Source organism: Neomonachus schauinslandi, chromosome 1 (assembly GCF_002201575.2).
Source record: "Neomonachus schauinslandi chromosome 1, ASM220157v2, whole genome shotgun sequence".
Lineage (NCBI taxonomy): Eukaryota > Metazoa > Chordata > Mammalia > Carnivora > Phocidae > Neomonachus > Neomonachus schauinslandi.
The window spans coordinates 141,490,183-141,509,480 of NC_058403.1; the positions used below are offsets into that span (position 1 = coordinate 141,490,183).

Here is a 19,298-nt window from a genome sequence, read left to right on the forward strand (position 1 = left end):
CAAGGACAGAGGACAGTGTAGAGAACTCCTGCTGTGCCTTTTTCAGATTATACTCAAGTAACAAGTGACAAGGGTCTACTTTTGTTATTTTTAAAAGAAGCTGTGAATATTTATCTATTTAATTACTCCATCACATATATCACTTAAGAGTTCTATAATTTATCTAAGACGTTATCACTGAGCGAGACAAGGTCCTGTGGTGCATTTGCATGGGCTTAGGTATCAACGAGAACTAGGTTCAGACCCTAACTCTCATTCACAACCTTTATTCATCCACACAGTCAACATACATTTGTATATCAGATGTGTACTGTGTTCCAGGCCCTGCAGAGGTCGTTGGCGATAAGTTTAAGTTCTATCAAGGCTTTTAGTAACATCAGCTTTTTTGAGGTTTTGAGAAGTCACTATAGACACAGACTTTTCTATATTTTTCAGCGTTTTGCTCTCCTCATTCTGGCAGCAAATTCACTGAAGAAAGAGGAACCTGGTTAAATAATGTATTGCCTTACTCATCCAATTAGCCCAAATCAGATCACTGACTACATACCCAATCTCCAGAGCCATCTCCAGAAAATAAGGGAATTACAATTTTATGTTTAATGGTATTGTGGTATCTTTCCTGACATGTCAAGGCCAATCGGTTGAGAGCCTTCATGGTTACTCCAAGAGTTATGAATGCCAGGGTGACCGCAAACACACCTTCCACCGGTGGGATGGAGATGCAGTACTAACAGGGGCTTTTGTGTTTTCACAGGTTACGGTTTTGTAGATTTTGACAGCCCTGCAGCTGCACAGAAGGCAGTAGCATCTCTCAAGGCAAACGGCGTGCAGGCACAGATGGCCAAGGTAAGACTGGGGTTTAGACTGTTTTTTTCTTTTGTGATGGTATATTTCTCCATTACCGTGAGCTGAATCAGAATTGGAGTTTGCAAGATTTGAAATATATTTACTTGTTAGGGAAGACCAGAAACCTTATATTAGCTTTGGCTTGGAAGAACCTGGCTGGTTTATTTCGTTGTTTCTTTGTGTGTGTTTATTAATATGCTCTTTTGTTATGGGGAACTCATTAGCACTTTAAGGGCACTTGTGAAGTGCTCTGTTTTGCCTGAAAAAAGTGTGTGTGTGTGTGTGTGTGTGTGTGTGTGTGTGTCTAGGGCTTTCAGCAGTAAACTGTTTGGGAGTAGTATGATTCTCAGTAAGTTGTCATTGGTAACTGTGCTAAAAAACTGTTCACTCTCATGTTGGGGGTAGCGGATGGCTGAATAATGAGGTTATCTGATTTTTTGCAGGGAAATGAGTTTAACCAAAGCACACATTGTCTGTATTGCTAGAATTTCACTTTGGCCTTTCTATATAGTTTTACTAGGTGATAATCACCTTGATATTAATAACTTTCAATACTCATTTGTTGTTATGTAGAACAAGTAGTCTGGAGTTTTCTATCTGAAATCATAATGCATTTTTATATTCAAGAAAATAAATAAGAGCATTTTAGGGGCGCCTGGGTGGCTCAGTTGGTTAAGCGACTGCCTTCGGCTCAGGTCATGATCCTGGAGTCCCGGGATCGAGTCCCGCATCGGGCTCCCTGCTCGGCGAGGAGCCTGCTTCTCCCTCTGACCCTCCCCCCTCTCATGTACTCTCTCTCATTCTCGCTCTCTCAAATAAATAAATAAAATCTTTAAAAAAAAAAAAGAAAATAAATAAGAGCATTTTAAATAGTTTTGAATTCTGATTACAGTGGTATTACAAGAATCTACACATGTGATAAAATGGGGTAGAACTATACATGCAGATCAATATCAACTTCCTGGTTTTGATATTTTACTCTAATTATGTAAGATGTAAAATTTGAGGAAACTGGGTGAAGGCTGCATGGGATCTCTCTATACTATCTTTGCAACTTGAGGTAAATCTATGATTATTTCAAAATAAAAGGTTTAAGAAAATCATTTATAGCATATGGATGCTTGATACATATCTGCTTTAAGTTAATGATCATTTTGCAAATATATTTTTAAATAATTTTATGATTACTATTACTGAATTTATTTGTCTCTGGAGTCTCAAAAGTTAGAAAGAGGAGCGAACAGATCTTGAAATTCAGACCTAATGTATTTGGGCCATCTTCATGTATACCTTTACCCTTAACTATTCGAATACCCTAAGAAATGAGTGATATAATGACCAAGTCATCAAATTTTCAGTCATTTGGATTTTGTTATGGTTGCAAACATTCCCTGATAATATTTTCCAGTTTCAACCTGAGATAACCAGAGGTAGGATATTTGGTTTTCTTCATCTTCCGATGTCTTTTAGCAAGCTGATACCACTCATATCTGTTAATCTTTGGCTGTGGGTCACTTCCCACAAAGATTACTTGGGTGAACTCATTGCCCTTTATGATACATTAGTTGTTTTTCGAGGCTATATAAATTAGAATTTGAATTCTTTCAGCTCTGTAATGTATTCCTCATCAAGACTGTGCCTGGAAGCTTCGAATTTGGTCATGAACTGAGAGGGATGAAGTTAATATTTGTAATTAATTACATGCATGTCTTAGTTTAAAGGTTACTTGGCAAAAGAGTCAAGTTACCTGGCAACTTAAGCAAGCACTTATACCCAGGAAACAAGTGGTAAAATATAGTTGCTCAGTATATGCAAAGCATAAAACTTAAAATTGGACTTAAAGGCAACTGACAAGAAAATCATCATAAAAATGCTTATGAAAAAATTATTATTGGAATATCTTTGATTTATTTTATTGATGGACTAACAAGTTTTAGAAATTGCTAGGTTGTGGCAGTTTAGAAATAATGAACACAGGGTGTGCAACCTCCACTTTTTCAAATGTTAGGGGAAAAAAATAATATATGTGTAGTTTTACTCATTGGGTTAAAATCACTATCATCTTGCACAACAGGCAAAGAAAGTTGGCATTGATTTTATAACTACTGAGGAGGCATTATGACTGTTTTTTCTCTGTCTCTGAGCATTCTGGTACACAAGGAAACTCTGTCCATCTCACTCTGTCTCGTGTACACACACACACACGTGCACGCGCATACACATGTACACCAATCACTGACCTCTCACCTAAATAGGAGGCTATCAAAATGAATATATTTTGAAGAGCATCTAAAAACTGTTATTCATTATAGCCAGCATTTTTATCCTTAGTGCATGCCCAACACTGCACAATGTACAATGTAAGGAGATTCCAATTGAAATGTTTAAAGGCACTTATTTTATTTCTAGAGTTGCTGAAAGATTTCTACCTTATCAATTATGCTGTCTGTGGAGTAAATTCTTATTCCTCTTTTTTTTCTCACGGACTTTGAATCTAAAGCCCAGAGCTTTAGATCCGCTTCTGCGTACTAGAAAACTTTCAGCAGTAAATGGCTCTGTAATTTAACTACCCAGAAGCAAATAAATAGCCTCCCTTTGACGATGAAATGGAGCAAGCTTGACCACCTGTATTAGCAGATTTCTCACTGAGCTATTGGATTTCGTGGCCTTCTTTTCCCTTTGTCCTGGTGATAACTATAATTTATTATCATATAAACCTGCAATCTGCAGGGTGTGTGAAACTTGCACTATATTTTTTGCCATTTAAGTATCTACTGAATCGCCTCCTGCATCCTTGTTCTTATCAATATCCTATGATGCAGGTTGTGGGGCTACATTTTAAAGACTCCAGGATTTTAAAGCAAAAATGAGACAAATAATCTAGGTTCCCAGTAGCAACCCGAAATGAACATGAAGCTCTCCAAGGGAATCGCTCTAGCTAACTTATTCCAATGTGTGCATATGAAAAATTCAACTGATTTGTCAACTAAGAGGAGTCAAACAATAAATCATCCAGTAAGTGGTAATTGATTAATAATGTATAACCATTAACACAGACTAACATTTTCTGTATACTTGCTGTTCTGTCAAAAAGAGTTTTTAGGGATCAAAGGAAATGTTTCTTTGAGGAGAGCAGATTTAGAATATTTTAGTAATACAGAGTGGTTAAGAGCATAGGTTTGGAGAGAGAGAAACTTGGCCTTGAATTTTGGCTCTGATACCACCTGGATGTGTGGCCTTGGCTAAGTTATTTAAATATCTCTTAAACTCTCTAATAATAATATTCAGGTTATGGGACTAAGGATGTCTGTCAGAATTAATTTAAAAAAATACACAAAGAATTTAGCATGGTGCTTAGGTTATACTAAAAATTCAATAAATGTTAATTATTCAATGAATTTTTTTTTTAAAGATTTTATTTATTTATTTGACAGAGAGAGAGATAGTGAGAGCAGGAACACAAGCAGGGGGAGTGGGAGAGGGAGAAGCAGGCTTCCTGCTGAGCAGGGAGCCCGATGCGGGGCTCAATCCCAGGACCTGGGATCATGACCCGAGCCGAAGGCAGACACTTAACGACTGAGCCACCCAGGCGCCCTCAATGAATGTTGTTATTCATTAAATTCAAATTTGTTACTGAACCTTCTATAAATTCTAACGTTTGCTTTAGTGGTATGTCATTATGAAACAGTCTCTTGAGAAGTATAATACATGATATCAACAAACATTTTTATTACCTACTAAGTGTCAGGCACTGTGCTTGGTGTTGGAGAATCAATTGAAAAAAAAACTTCTCTTATTCTGAATATTTACATCTAGCTGTCTCCTGGGATTGCTACTGGATTGCTCTGGATTAAGAATATTGGCTGTTATGGTTCTTGCCAACCTCAAAGTATTTAGAAAATCATTGGCTAAGGAATGTGTCTCTGTAAGCATAAAAAAAAAAAGAGCTGAGGAAAAAACAGCTAAGAATAGCTTCACCTTGTAGGTGTTTATTTTCTTATTAATAAGAAGGCTGTAAATAGGCAGTGAAGGGCAAATGCTTCGGCATGCGTGCTCTTGAGGATCAAGACTTCTCTGCCATTCTCTATGGGTGGCTTTCATCTATACATTTATGTTGTTTCTAAGACCTAGATATGATATCGCCATCTTAGCCAGGAAAAACAAAAGGACAAAGGGACTTGAAGCTGCAGCTGAAGCTGATGGATCATTCTGGCTGATTCTGTCCTTTTAAAAGCTTTCCCAGAATACTAACTTAGACCCAAGTGTTTACATCATAATGGCCCAAACCGAGTCATATGGTTTCCCCCTTAGCTGCAGAAGAGCCTGGGATTATGAATAATTTAGCTCCCTCGCCTCTAGTAAAGAAAATTAAGAATAGTTCATCTGTTTGGCTGTCCAACATTCATTACACCATTCTTCCCATTTATACATTTTGGGTGACATGCATTCATCCTTCCCCAAAGGGGCCTACCTCAAAGCCTTATCCTATGATCACATCTGGTGATGCCATCATCCCCAAAAGGCTCAGACATGGCTGTTCCTCATGGCTTAGCACTCATAAGCTTAAAAGATGAGTTATCCAAAAAAAAAAAAAAAAAGATGAGTTATCTGTCCCAACTCCCACAGTACAGAACAGTAGAGAAAAAACAGGATACATGAACTAAAGGAAGACCACCGTTCAGGAACAGAGAGAATGGGAAACAAGCAGAAATCACCAGTTGCCAGTACATACCAAAACCTGGGGGCAGGAATCGAATTCTAGCTTTGTCAGTGCAGTAAGTTCAATGGTTAGCCAGTCATATAATCCCTGTCTGCCTTCTAGAGAGGACTTTCTTGCCCATTATTCCCCATGGCCTCACCGAGGCCTCACTGAAAGGCTGTACAGCTTTAGAAACAGTTTTCCTGAATGTAAATTTGGAGGTTTTGGAATGGCTCTACATATTGGATGTTAGCAATTATTACCAGCCAAGCCTTGAGTTATCTCACGTTTAGCAGGCCTCTTTCTTATTTTCTATCGGTCAATTCTAAACACAAGTAAACAGAGCACATCTCTTTCTAGATGAAAAGTCCACAAAAAGTCACCTGCTCCTCAGGGCCCTTACAAAAGGCTTTTTCAGGTCTACTGTTAGCGATGCTATTCCAATCACCAAAGGTGATTAACCTCACTGTGGGATATGAATAAATCGAAGTTAAGCAATTGCAAAAGAGACCAAGTGTCCAAGAGAATGTCAAGCACATCAGGGATAGTACAAAAATCCCATGACAACTATGGCAGAGAACCAGATTGGGACCGGAGGAAAGGAATTCTCTTCCATAAATCAATGATCTGAAGAGTAGTTTTCTTTAAGGGAAAAAAAAATGAATGATTTTTTTTTCCCTCAAGATCAGAAGAGATAAAAAATGAAAAATCAATGAATAGAGGAAAATAAATTCTGTAAATTAAAATATGTATATGTATAAACTTAATTTAAAAATACATTACCCTAGTGGTTAGTACCTAACCCTGTTTAGAGTCTAGTAGAAGAATTTTATTGAAGGAAGGCCAACTTTATAGAATATTCTTGAAAAATTTTTTAAAGTTTAACCACTAGCCTCATGATATGGCTTGTTATCAACCAAAGCAGCTCTTCTGAATGCACAGGCATATACTGGACTTCATCAGCCAGGCTCCTATCATCTAAGGCCCTACTAATAGTCTCTGCTTTTACATCCCTAGGTGTATGAGAGTATGCAGGTTATTTGATGTCCATGGGTCACTCAGTGGGGTCAGGCCTACTGGTAATTCAGCCAAACAAGGAAGCTTCTCAAAGGCTCTTATGTAAGAAGGAGAGAGGCGTTGTTCAAAGGCAAGTTCAGTAGGCAATAGAGGTGATACTCCTGAGACTGGGTGGGAAACTCAATCAATACTTAATATAATGATGGGCAAGTTCTGTCTGGGAATGCTAATATCCTAAAAATAATGTCCAAGTGTTTTTGTTTTGTTTTGTTTTGTTTTCAACAAAATCAAAGGATCAGAGAAGCCTATGTGCTATCATTTGTCCATATCAAAAAATGTTTCTCAGGGGGATAAGAGGTATAGCCTAACATTTAGGTAGAAATCTCTTTCATTCTCTTAGTTTTTCAGCACATTTATGTTGAACACCTACTATGTATCAAGATTGCTCTACATGCTAAAGACATAGCATTAAACCAGTTTTATGAAAATTACATTCTTCTGGTGAAAGGCAGAAAATAAACACAGAAATACAATATATTAGTAAGAAGTGGCTCTAAGACAAGTAAAAGTGGTTAAGATAGTAAATATATAGGAGAGGAAGATAGTGGTTGAAGTTTGGGCTGAGATGCATTTTAGATAGAATGGTCAGGGAGAGTCTCTCTGATGAGTTAATATTTGAACAGAGATCAAAAAGAAATGAGGAGAGTAAATTACAGTATAATCTCGTAACAAGAGATTGTTATGAAAAAATTTTCTATAGTAATTCAAAATAGAGCAGACTTTTTAGTGAGCTAACACGTCTGGGCTTTGTTATCATCTCTATCCCACACCTTCTTAATAATGGAAGAGATGGATACACCACCATCACTTCCTCCTTTATTTTTTAAAAATTTTTATTGTTATGTTAATCACCATACATTACATCATTAGTTTTTGATGTAGTGTTCCATGATTCATTGTTTGTGTGTAACACCCAGTGCTCCATGAAGAGCGTGCCCTCTTTAATACCCATCACCAAGCTAACCCATCCTCCCACCCCCCTCTGCTCTAGAACCCTCAGTTTGTTTTTCAGAGTCCATTGTCTCTCATGGTTCCAGATATATATAGATATATAGATAGATAGATAGATAGATAGATAGATAATGGAATATTATGCAGCCATCAAAAAAGAACGAGATCTTGCCATTTGCAACGACGTGAATGGAACTGGAGGGTGTTATGCTGAGAGAAATAAGTCAATCAGAGAAAGACATGTATCATATGACCTCACTGATATGAGGAATTCTTAATCTTGGGAAACAAACTGAAGCTTCCTCCTCTATTTTTTGTGGGAGTTCTCTGGTTTCAATCTATCATAATGGGGCATTTCTCAGAAGATATGTTTTCATATGAACCAAATTCTAATTGAGTCAGTAAATATTTTCTTCTAGTACTTAACTTCTTCAAATTGTGTTGTTCTGTTGTACTGTTGGATCTAAAGAGATGATCTCTTTACATCTATGACAAGATATCCTACACCACTGTTATGAAATGTTCTCTAAATAACTGTAATTCCAAAGAATGGCAGTCCAGTGTTGGTTTTAACACAGTTCATTACTCTTGGATGACTGATGCCATGTAATGAAAACTTTGCTCTGTGTCATTTCCAAAATGAATCTTTGTGTCACATGTTCTTGTGAAAGACATTTCCAACAGATGAACATCTCTCACAAACACCAAGTATTAGTTTCCTCATGATGGAAATTTTTGAAGTTGTCAGTAAAAGAAATACTAGTGGTTGGTCTTTCACAAGTCTGTAAAATATTTGTGAGTGTCTGCTTGGTTAGCTATGGCAACTTGCCTCATTTTTTTTTTTTTTAATCCTGATGCTGAATGCAGGGATACAAAACCCAGTATTGAAATTGTCAGGGTTGATCTTAATCCTATTTGTTAATTATTTGAAGTTTTTGAAGCAGAATCCTCTGAGGTTAAATATTTGTATTAGCTTCTACAAAATGATTTACATAATCAGGTTGTGGGGGCTACCCTGTGCTTTTGCATGGACTCCACTATGTTCTCTTGGGTGAAATGGTGAGTATGTGCTCTAATTGAATTTCCTGCTTTCCTAGCATCTGACAAAAACACAAATCAATGAAAAATTTTACCTTAATTTGTGTTGTAAATCGAGGTCTCTACCAGGTGTCCAGATACTTTTTTACTGCAGGATGTCTGTGGACTACAAGTTCTCCTCAATTTGCAAGAAATACCAACTCATTCAATTGACCTCTCTGAAAAGAATGTGTCCACAGGCTGATCTCAGTCAATGGCTCATTTCTTGATATACTGTTAAGAAGTAATAATGAACAATCTCCATTCATGGCTTTAATCATTTGTTCTTAAAGTTGGAAGGAAAAGATCCTGTCTCTGGTCACCGTTGTTGTGGACTGAAGAGACCTAATTCAAAGCTTCACTTTGTCCCAAGTAGATTCTGATCCCATTGAACAAAATAAAAGAACATCAAATTAAGACAACAAAACAAAACGAAACTCTTGATTCAATTACTGGTAGTACCATATTAGGAAAATATGGCTTAGGTTTATGAAGAAAATGAGTCTTTAAATATTGGATGCCCAATTTAGATTTAGCCATCCAGTCACAGCAAGTGCCAGAGAAGTATGGGCCTCCCTGAAAAGGTCTAAAGGTGTGTTGTATCACTAGACCTAGAAGAAGACAGTGATTGTGTTGTCTGCTGGATTGCAAGGAGAAGGGAGGGAGCAAATGAGTCATCCTTACTGAGTTCTTGCTCTTAAACTCACCAGTCAGGTAAATCCTTACTCCTCTCATCTGGGAGTATTATGTAAGTGAACAAGTAAGGAAAGGGCCAGGAGTGTCTTACCGTTATCCTACCATGTGAAAATATTGTGGGCCAACTCTGAATGATTTCTGTATGCTTTTTGTAGTGTGCCTTAAAGAAAATTATTGTATGAATCGTAGTGTTAGAATTATGTGTTAAATATTTATTCTTAGTAGTTTAACATCCCAGCATGGAGAAATCTGCTAAATACTGAGGCATGTGATCTACCTTGTTTCCGCATTTACCACTGGTATGCTGTGGGACTCTCTTCAAGTCCCTTAACTGTATCTATTCTAAAGGAGGCAAGGAAACAGACAACAGGCTATATGGGGTAAAGGAAATTACAGTTCTTTTTCTCTTAATAGAAGTATAGTTGACATATAATGCTATACTAGTTTTAGGTGTACAGTATAGTGATTCGGCAACTCTCTTTTTTTTTTTTTTTTGGGGACAACTCTTTATGTTATGCTATGCTCACCCCACATGTAGCTACCTTCTATCACCAGACAACACTATTACAATACCATTGACTATATTCCCCATGCTGTACCTTCCATCCCCATGGCTTATTCTTTCCATAACTGGAAGCCTGTACCTCACACTGCCCTTCACCCATTTTATCCATCCCTCTAGCCCCTTTCCCTCTGGCAGTCCTCAGTTTATTCTTTGTTTTTTTGAGCCTGCTGTTTTGTTTGTCTGTTTGATTTTACATATAAGTGAAATCATACGGTATTTGTCTTTCTCTGCCTGATTTATTTCACTTAGAATAATACCCTCTACCTGCTTTATGCTAGTAAACAAGTTAAGTGTTTATAGTTATTATACCATTTAATCCTTATTAGGATCTACCTGTGAGGTAGATAGCATTATTCCCATTTTACAGGTGAAGAAACGGGATGACCTAAGTTCACAATAGTAGCCAACAGTGATGCTAGATTTGAACCCAAGTCGATTGGGTTCCAAAGCCTTGTTCTATGCCAGCAAATTGTAAAACTGCAAATGCTTCTCTCTAGTCTTTTTAGTGGTGCTGGGATATTTGATTTCTTTTTTGTTCCCCAGCTTTATTGAGATATAATTGACATAAAGCATTGTGTCATTTTAAGGTATATAAATATAATGGTTTGATACACTTAATATATTGCAAAATGATTATCACAGTAGGATTAGTTTAACACCACGATCACCTCACATAATTACCACTTCTTTTTTTGTGGTGAGAACATTTAAGATCTACCTTCTGAGAAATTTTCAAGTATATAATGCAGTATTATTAACTATAGTCACCATGTTCTACATTAGATTCCCAGAACTTACTCATCTGATAACTGGTATTTTGTATCCTTTGACCAACATTTCCTCATTTCCCTCAGCCTCCAGCCCCTGACAACCATTATACTGTGTTTCTGTGAATTCAGCTTTTTAATATTCCACATATAAATGATATCACACAGTGTTTGTTTTTCTCCATCTGACTTATTTTACCTAGCAAAATGCCCTCAAGTTCTGCCCATGTTGTCACAAATGGCAGGATTTCCTTTCTTCTCACAGCTGAATAATATTATGTTGTATATATAAACCATATCTTCTTTATCCATTCATTCATAGATGGACATTTAGGTTGTTTTTCTATCTTGGCTATTGTGAATAATGCTGCAATTAACATGGAAGGGAAGATATTTCTTTGCCATCCTGTCTTCATTTCCTTTGGATGTATACCCAGAAGTGGGATTTCAGGATCATAGTTCTATTTTTTTAATATTTTGAGGAACTTCCATACTGTTTTCTATAGTGGCTGTACCAATTTACATTCCTACCAACAGTGCACAAGAACTCCCTTTTCTCCACATCCTCGCCAACACTTGTTATCTCTTGTCTTTTTGATGATAATCATTTTAACGTGTGAGGTAATATTTCATGGAGGTTTTGATTTACATTTTCCTGATAATTAATGATGTCAAGCATCTTTTCATGTATCTGTTGGCCATTTTAATGTTCTCTTTGGAAAAACATGTTTATTCAGTTCTTCTACCCATTTTTTAAATTTCTTTTGCTATTGAGTCACAGGAGGTGCTTATATATTTTGGATATTAACCCCTTTTTAGATAAATGACATTTGCAAACCACTATCCCATTCTGTAGATTGCCTTTTCATTTTGTTTCCTTTGTGGTGTGGAAGCTTTTTCAGTTTGATGTAGTCCCATCTATTTCTTTTTGCTTTTGTTCCTAATGCTTTTGGTGTCATATTAAAAAAATTGTTGCCAAGACCAGAGCCAAGGAGCTTTTCCTTATATTTTCTTCTAGGAGTTTTATAGTTTCTAGATTTATGTTTAAGTCTTTAATCCATTTCAAATTAGTTTTTGTGAGTGATATAATATAGAAGCCCAATTTCATTCTTCTGCATGTGATTACCCAATATTCCCAACACCATTCATTGAAGAGATGATATTTTCTCCAATGAGTATTCTTGGCTCCTTGTTAAAGATTATCAGACTGTAAATGCTAGGGTTTATTTGTGAGCTCTAGATTCTATTTCACTGGCTTATGCATTTATTTTGATGCCAATACTATACTATTTGATTATCATAACTTTGTAATATAGTTAAAATCAGAAAGAGTGATTCCTACAGATTTGTTTTTCTTTCTCAAGATTATTTTGACTATTCAGTGTATTATGTGGCTCCATATGATTCTTGGATTGTTTTTTTCTATTTTTGTGAAAATTACCATTGAAATTTTTTGATGGGGATTGCATTGAATTTATTGGTGGCTTTGGGTAGTGTGGATATTTTAACAACATAATTATGTCAGTTTTTGAACATGGGAAACCTTTTTTATTTATTTGGGTTTGCTTCAATTTCTTTCATCAAAGTTGTAATTTTTAGTGTCCATAGATCTTTCATCTTTTGGGTTAAACTTATTACTAAGTATTTTATTCTTTTTGATGCTACTCTGAATGAAATTGTTTCCCTTATTTATTTTTCAGAAAACTCATTGTTAGTGTATAGAAAAGCTAATTTCTGTATGTTGATTTTGTATCCTACAACTTTACTGAAATTGTTTATTAGTTTGAATAGTTTTTCAGTGGAGTCTTAGGATTGTCTCTATGTAAGATCATATTTTATATCATCTGTAAACAGAGACAGTTTTACTTATTTCTTTTCCATCCTTACATGCCTTTTATTCTTTTTCTTGCCTAATTACAGTATTATTATACATTATTATTAATATACAGAAATTCCAGTATTATTTTGAATAAAAGCTGTGAGAATTGGCATTCTTGTCTTGTTCCTGATCTTAGAGGAAAAGTTTTCAGCATTTCACCATTGAGTATGATATTAACTGTGAGCTTCTCATTTATGGTATTCATTATGTTGAGGAATATTCCTTCTATATCCATGTTGTTTAGGGACTATATTATGAAAGGATGTTGTGTTTTGCCAAATGCTTTCTCTGCATCTATTGAGAGACAATGTGATTTTTATCTTTTGTTCTATGAATGTGGTGTATTACATTTACTGATTGTGTGTGTTGAACAATTCTTACATACCAGAGGTAAGTTCCACTTGATTATGGTGTATAATTCTTTTAATGTGCTGTTCAATTTGGTTTGCTAGTATTTTATTGAGAATTTTTGCATCCATATTTATCAGGGTTACTGGCCAATAGTTTTCTTCTACTTACAGAATTCTTATTGGGCTTCATATCAGGGTAATGCTGCCTTAGTAAAATGAGTTCAGAAGTGTCCCCTCCTCTTTAAATTTTTGAAAGAGTTGAAAAGGATTGGTATTAATTCTTTAAATGTTTGATAGAATTCACCAGGGGAACCATCTGGCCCTGGACTTTTCTGTGTTGTGAGGTATTTGATTACTGATTCAGTTTCCTTTACCATTGGTCTGTTCATATTTTCTATTTTTTTAGTATTCAATCTGGGCAGGTTGTTTCTAGGAATTTATCTACTTATTCCAGGTTATCCAATTTATTGGCATATAATTGTTCACAGTAGTATCTTATGATCTTTTGTGTTTCTGTGGTATCAAGTGTGATGTGCCCTCTTTCATTTCTGATTTTAATTATTTGAGTCTTCTCTTTTTTTCTTAGTCTAGCTAAAGGTTTGTCAATTTTGTTTATATTTTCAAAAAAGCTAGCTTATAGTATTGTTGATATTTTCTATTGTATTTCTGATCTCTATTTCATCTATCTACTGTTCTTTTTATTTCCTTACTTGTATTGACTCTGGGATAATTTTGTTCTACTTTTTCTAGTTCCCTGAGATGTAAAGTTAGGTTGCTTATTTGAGGTTTTTTTTCTTAACACATTCGTTTATCACTATAAACTTGCCTCTTAGAACTGCTTTTGCTCCATCCAATAAGTTTTGGTATGTTGTTTAATTTTCACGCATTTGTGAATTTTCCAGTTTTCCTCCTACTGGTTTTTATGTTCATAACTTTGTGGTTGGAAAAGGTACCTGGTATGATTTCAGTCTTCTTAAATTTGCTTCAATGTATTTTGTGACCCATCATATGATTTATCCTGGAGAATGTTCTGTGCATTCTTTTTTACTTTTTTATTGTTATGTTAATCCCCATACATTACATCATTAGTTTTAGATGTAGTGTTCCATGATTCATTGTTTGTGCATAACACTCAGTGCTCCATGAAGAATGTGTCCTCTTTATACCCATCACCAGGCTAACCCATCCTCCCACCCTCCTCCCCTCTAGAACCCTCAGTTTGTTTTTCAGGGTCCATAGTCTCTCATGGTTCGTCTCCCCCTCCGAATTCGACCCCTTCATTCTTCCCATCCTACTATCTTCTTCTTTTTTTTTTTCTTAACATATATTGCATTATTTGTTTCAGAGGTACAGGTCTGTGATTCAACAGGCTTGCACAATTCACAGTGCTCACCATAGCACATGCTCTCCCCAATGTCTATCACCCAGCCACCCCATCCCTCCCACCCCACCCACTCCAGCAACCCTCAGTTTGTTTCCTGAGATTAAGAATTCCTCAAATCAGTGAGGTCATATGATACATGTCTTTCTCTGATTGACTTATTTCGCTCAGCATAATACCCTCCAGTTCCATCCACGTCATTGCAAATGGCAAGATGTCATTCCTTTTGATGGCTGCATAATATTCCATTGTATACATATACCACATCTTCTTTATCCATTCATCTGTCGATGGACATCTTGGCACTTTTTACAGTTTGGCTATTGTGGACGTTGCTGCTATAAACATCGGGGTGCACGTACCCCTTCAGATCTCTACATTTGTATCTTTGGGGTAAATACCCAGTAGTGCAATTGCCGGATCATATGGTAGCTCTATTTTCAACTTTTTGAGGAACCTCCATACTGTTCTCCAGAGTGGCTGCACCAGCTTGCATTCCCACCAACAGTGTAGGAGGGTACCCCTTTCTCCGCATCCCCGCCAACATCTGTCATTTCCTGACTTGTTAATTTTAGCCATTCTGACTGGTGTGAGGTGGTATCTCATTGAGGTTTTGATTTGGATTTCCCTGATGCAGAGCGATGATGAGCACTTTTTCATGTGTCTGTTGGCTATTTGGATGTCTTCCTTGCAGAAATTTCTGTTCATGTCTTCTGCCCATTTCTTGATTGGATCATTTGTTCTTTGGGTGTTGAGTTTGATAAGTTCTTTATAGATTTTGGATACTAGCCCTTTATCTGATATGTCATTTGCAAACATCTTCTCCCATTCTGTTGTCTTTTGATTTTGTTGACTGTTTCATTTGATGTGCAAAAGCTTTTTATCTTGATGAAGTCCCAGTAGTTCATTTTTGCCCTTGCTTCCCTTGCCTTTGGTGATGTTTCTAGGAAGAAGTTGCTGCGGCTGAGGTCGAAGAGATTGCTGCCTGTGTTCTCCTTTAGGATTTTGATGGACTCCTGTCTCACATTGAGGTCTTTCAACCATTTTGAGTCTGTTTTTGTGTGTGGTGTAAGGAAATGGTCCAGTTTCATTCTTCTGAATGTGGCTGTCCAATTTTCCCAACACCATTTGTTGAAGAGACTGTCTTTTTTCCATTGGACATTCTTTCCTACTTTGTCAAAGATGAGTTGACCATAGAGTTGAGGGTCCATTTCTGAGCTCTCTATTCTGTTCCATTGATCTATGTGTCTGTTTTGGTGCCAGTACCATACTGTCTTGATGATGACAGCTTTGTAATAGAGCTTAAAGCCCCGAATTGTGATGCCGCCAGCTTTGCTTTTCTTTTTCAACATTCCTATGGCTATTCGGGGTCTTTACTGGTTCCATACAAATTTTAGGATTATTTGTTCCATTTCTTTGAAAAAAGTGGATGGTATTTTGATGGGAATTGTATTAAATGTGTAGATTGCTCTAGGTAGCATTGACATCTTCACAATATTTGTTCTTCCAATCCATGAGCATGGAACATTTTTCCATTTCTTTGTGTCTTCCTCAATTTGTTTCATGAGTATTTTATAGTTTTCTGAGTACAGATCCTTTGCTTCTTTGGTTAGATTTATTCCTAGGTATCTTGTGGTTTTGGGTGCAATTGTAAATGGGATCGACTCCTTAATTTCTCTTTCTTCTGTCTTGTTGTTGTCTGATTGCTGTGGCTAGGACTTCTAGTACTATGTTGAATAGCAGTGGTGATAGTGGACATCCTTGGCACGTTCCTGACCTTAGGGAGAAAGCTCTCAGTTTTTCCCCATTGAGAATGATATTCGCTGTAGGTTTTTCATAGATGGTTTTTATGATATTGAGGTATGTACTCTCTATCCCTATTCTCTGAAGAGTTTTGATCAAGAAAGGATGCTGTACTTTGTCAAATGCTTTTTCTGCATCTGTTGAGAGGATCATATGATTCTTGTTCTTTTTTTGTTAATGTATTGTATCACCTTGATTGATTTGCGGATGTTGAACCAACCTTGCAGCCCAGGGATAAATCCCACTTGGTCGTGGTGAATAATCCTTTTAATGTACTGTTGGATCCTATTGGCTAGTATTTTGGTGAGAATATCTGCATCCATGTTCATCAAGGATATTGGTCTGTAATTCTCCTTTTTGATGGGGTCTTTGTCTGGTTTGGGGATCAAGGTAATGTGGCCTCATAAAACGAGTTTGGAAGTTTTCCTTCCATTTCTATTTTTTGGATCAGTTTCAGAAGAATAGGTATTAATTCTTCTTGAAATGTTTCATAGAATTCCCCTGGGAAGCCATCTGGCCCTGGACTTTTGTTTGTTGGGAGATTTATGATGACCGCTTCAATTTTCTTAGTGGTTATAGGTCTGTTCAGGTTTTCTATTTCTTCCTGGTTCAGTATTGGTAGTTGATACATCTCTAGGAATGCATCCATTTCTTCCAGGTTATCTAATTTGCTGGCATAGAGGTGCTCATAATATGTTCTTAGAATTGTTTGTATTTCTTTGGTGTTGGTTGTGATCTCTCTGCTTTCATTCATGATTTTGTTGTTTTGGGTCATTTCTCTTTTCTTTTTGATAAGCCTGGCCAGGGGTTTATCAATCTTGTTGATTTTTCAAAGAACAAGCTCCTTTTTCCATTGATCTGTTCTACTGTTCTTTTGGTTTCTATTTCATTGATTTCTGCTCTGATCTTTATTATTTCTCTTCTCCTGCTGGCTTTAGGCTTGATTTGCTGTTCTTTCTCTAGCTCCTTTAGGTGTAGGGTTAGGTTGTGTACTTGAGACCTTTCTTGTTTCTTAGAAAGGCTTGTATTGCTATATACTTTCCTCTTGGGACTGCCTTTGCTGCATCCCAAAGATTTTGAACAGTTGTGTTTTCATTTTCATTTGTTTCCATGATTTTTTAAAATTCTTCTTTAATTTCCTGGTTGACCCATTCATTCTTTAGTAGGATGCTCTTTAGCCTCCATCTATTTGAGTTCTTTCTGACCTTCCTCTTGTGACTGAGTTCTAGTTTCAAAGCACTGTGGTCTGAAAATAGGCAGGGAATGATCCCAATCTTTTGGTACCATTTGAGACCTGATTTGTGACCTAGGATGTGATCGATTCTGGAGAATGTTCCATGGGCACTAGAGAAGAATGTGTATTCCGTTGCTTTGGGATGGAATGTTCTGAATATATCTGTGAAGTCCATTTGGTCCAGTGTGTCATTTAACGTCTTTATTTCCTTGTTGATCTTTTGTTTAGATGATCTGTCCATTTCAGTGAGGGGGGTGTTAAAGTCCCCCCACTATTATTGTGTTGTTCTCAGTGTGTTTCTTTGCTTTTGTTATTTTGGCTTATATAATTGGCTGCTCCCATGTTAGGAGCATAGATATTTACAATTGTTAGATCTTCTTGTTGAATAGACCCTTTAAGTAGGATATAATGTCCTTCCTCATCTCTTATTACAGTCTTTGTTTTAAAATCTAATTTGTCTGACATAAGGATTGCCACCCCAGCTTTCTTTTGGTGTCCATTCGCATGGTAAATGGTTTTCCACCCCCTCACTTTCAATCTGGGGGTGTCTTTGGTTCTAAAATGAGTCTCTTGCAGATAGCATATCAATGGGTCTTGTTTTTTAATCCAGTCTGATAGCCTATGTCTTTTGATTGGGGCATTTAGCCATTTACATTCAGGGTAACTATTGAAAGATAGGAATTTAGTGCCATTGTACTGCCTGTAAGGTGAGTGTTACTGTATATTGTCTGTGTTCCTTTCTGGCCTATGTTGCTTTTAGGCTCTCTTTTTGCTTAGAGGACCCCTTTCAAGATTTCCTGTAGGGCTGGTTTTGTGTTTGCAAATTCCTTTAGTTTTTGTTTGTCCTGGAAGCTTTTTATCTCTCCTTCTATTTTCAATAACAGCCTAGCTGGATATAGTATTCTCGGCTGCATATTTTTCTCATTTAGTGCTCTGAATATATCCTGCCAGTCCTTTCTGGCTTGCCAGGTCTCTGTGGATAGGTCTGTTGCCATTCTAATGTTTCTACCATTGTAGGTTACAGATCTCTTCTTCCAAGCTGCTTTCAGGATTTTCTCTTTGTCTCTGAGACTCGTAAGTTTTACTATTAGATGTCGGGGTGTTGACCTATTTTTATTGATTTTGGTTGGGGATCTCTGTGCTTCCTGGATTTTGATGCCTGTTTCCTTCCCCAAATTCGGGAAGTTCTCTGCTATAATTTGCTCCATTATACCTTCTGCCCCTCTCTCTCTTTCTTCTTCTTCTGGGATCCCAATTATTCTAAGGTTGTTTCGTCTTATGGTATCGCTTATCTCTCAAATTCTGCCTTCGTGATCCCGTAGTTGTTTATCTGTCTTTTTCTCAGCTTCTTTATTTTCCATCATTTGGTCTTCTATATCACTGATTCCCTCTTCTGCCTCATTTATCCTAACAGTTAGCACCCCCATTTTTTATTGCACCTCATTAATAGTCTTTTTGATTTCGACTTGGTTAGATTTTAGTTCTTTTATTTCTCCAGGAAGGGTTTCTCTAATAACTTCCATGCTTTTTTCAAGCCCAGCTAGTATCTTCAAAGTGATGATTTTGAACTCTAGATCCGACATCTTACTAATGTCCATATTGAGTAGGTCCCTGGCAGTCGGTACTACCTCTTGTTCTTTTTGTTGAGGTGATTTTTTCCATCTTGTTATTTTATCCAGAGGAGAATAGATGAATGAGAGAACAAAATGCTAACAGGGTAACAACGTCCCCAGAAAATATACTGTAAACAAATCAGAAAAGACTTGAAGCCGGGGGAAAAGAAAGGGAAAGAAAGAAAATAGAAAAAGATAAAAACAAACAAAAACAGAATAAAATAAAAAAAAACAGAATATGATCAAATATGATCAGGCTGGTGCATAGATCAGTTCCACACCCTAGATTTTGGATGTATTTTGGTCTGTTAGAAGAAAGTGCTTCCCAAAATTTTAAAGAAAGAAAAACTTATATATGTA

At 36.6% G+C, this 19,298-nt stretch overlaps 1 protein-coding gene across 6 annotated transcripts in view; it reads left to right on the forward strand.

Annotated features, from left to right (window-relative positions):
• Window positions 1-19,298, forward strand: part of RBMS3 (RNA binding motif single stranded interacting protein 3) — a 725,792-nt gene that overhangs the window by 293,981 nt on the left and 412,513 nt on the right. For all 6 annotated transcript variants that reach the window (XM_021678925.1, XM_021678924.1, XM_021678926.1 and 3 more), the window contains exon 4: window positions 755-846. In XM_021678925.1, coding sequence (XP_021534600.1) covers window positions 755-846 — 92 coding nt within the window. The remainder of the gene's footprint in view (window positions 1-754; window positions 847-19,298) is intronic.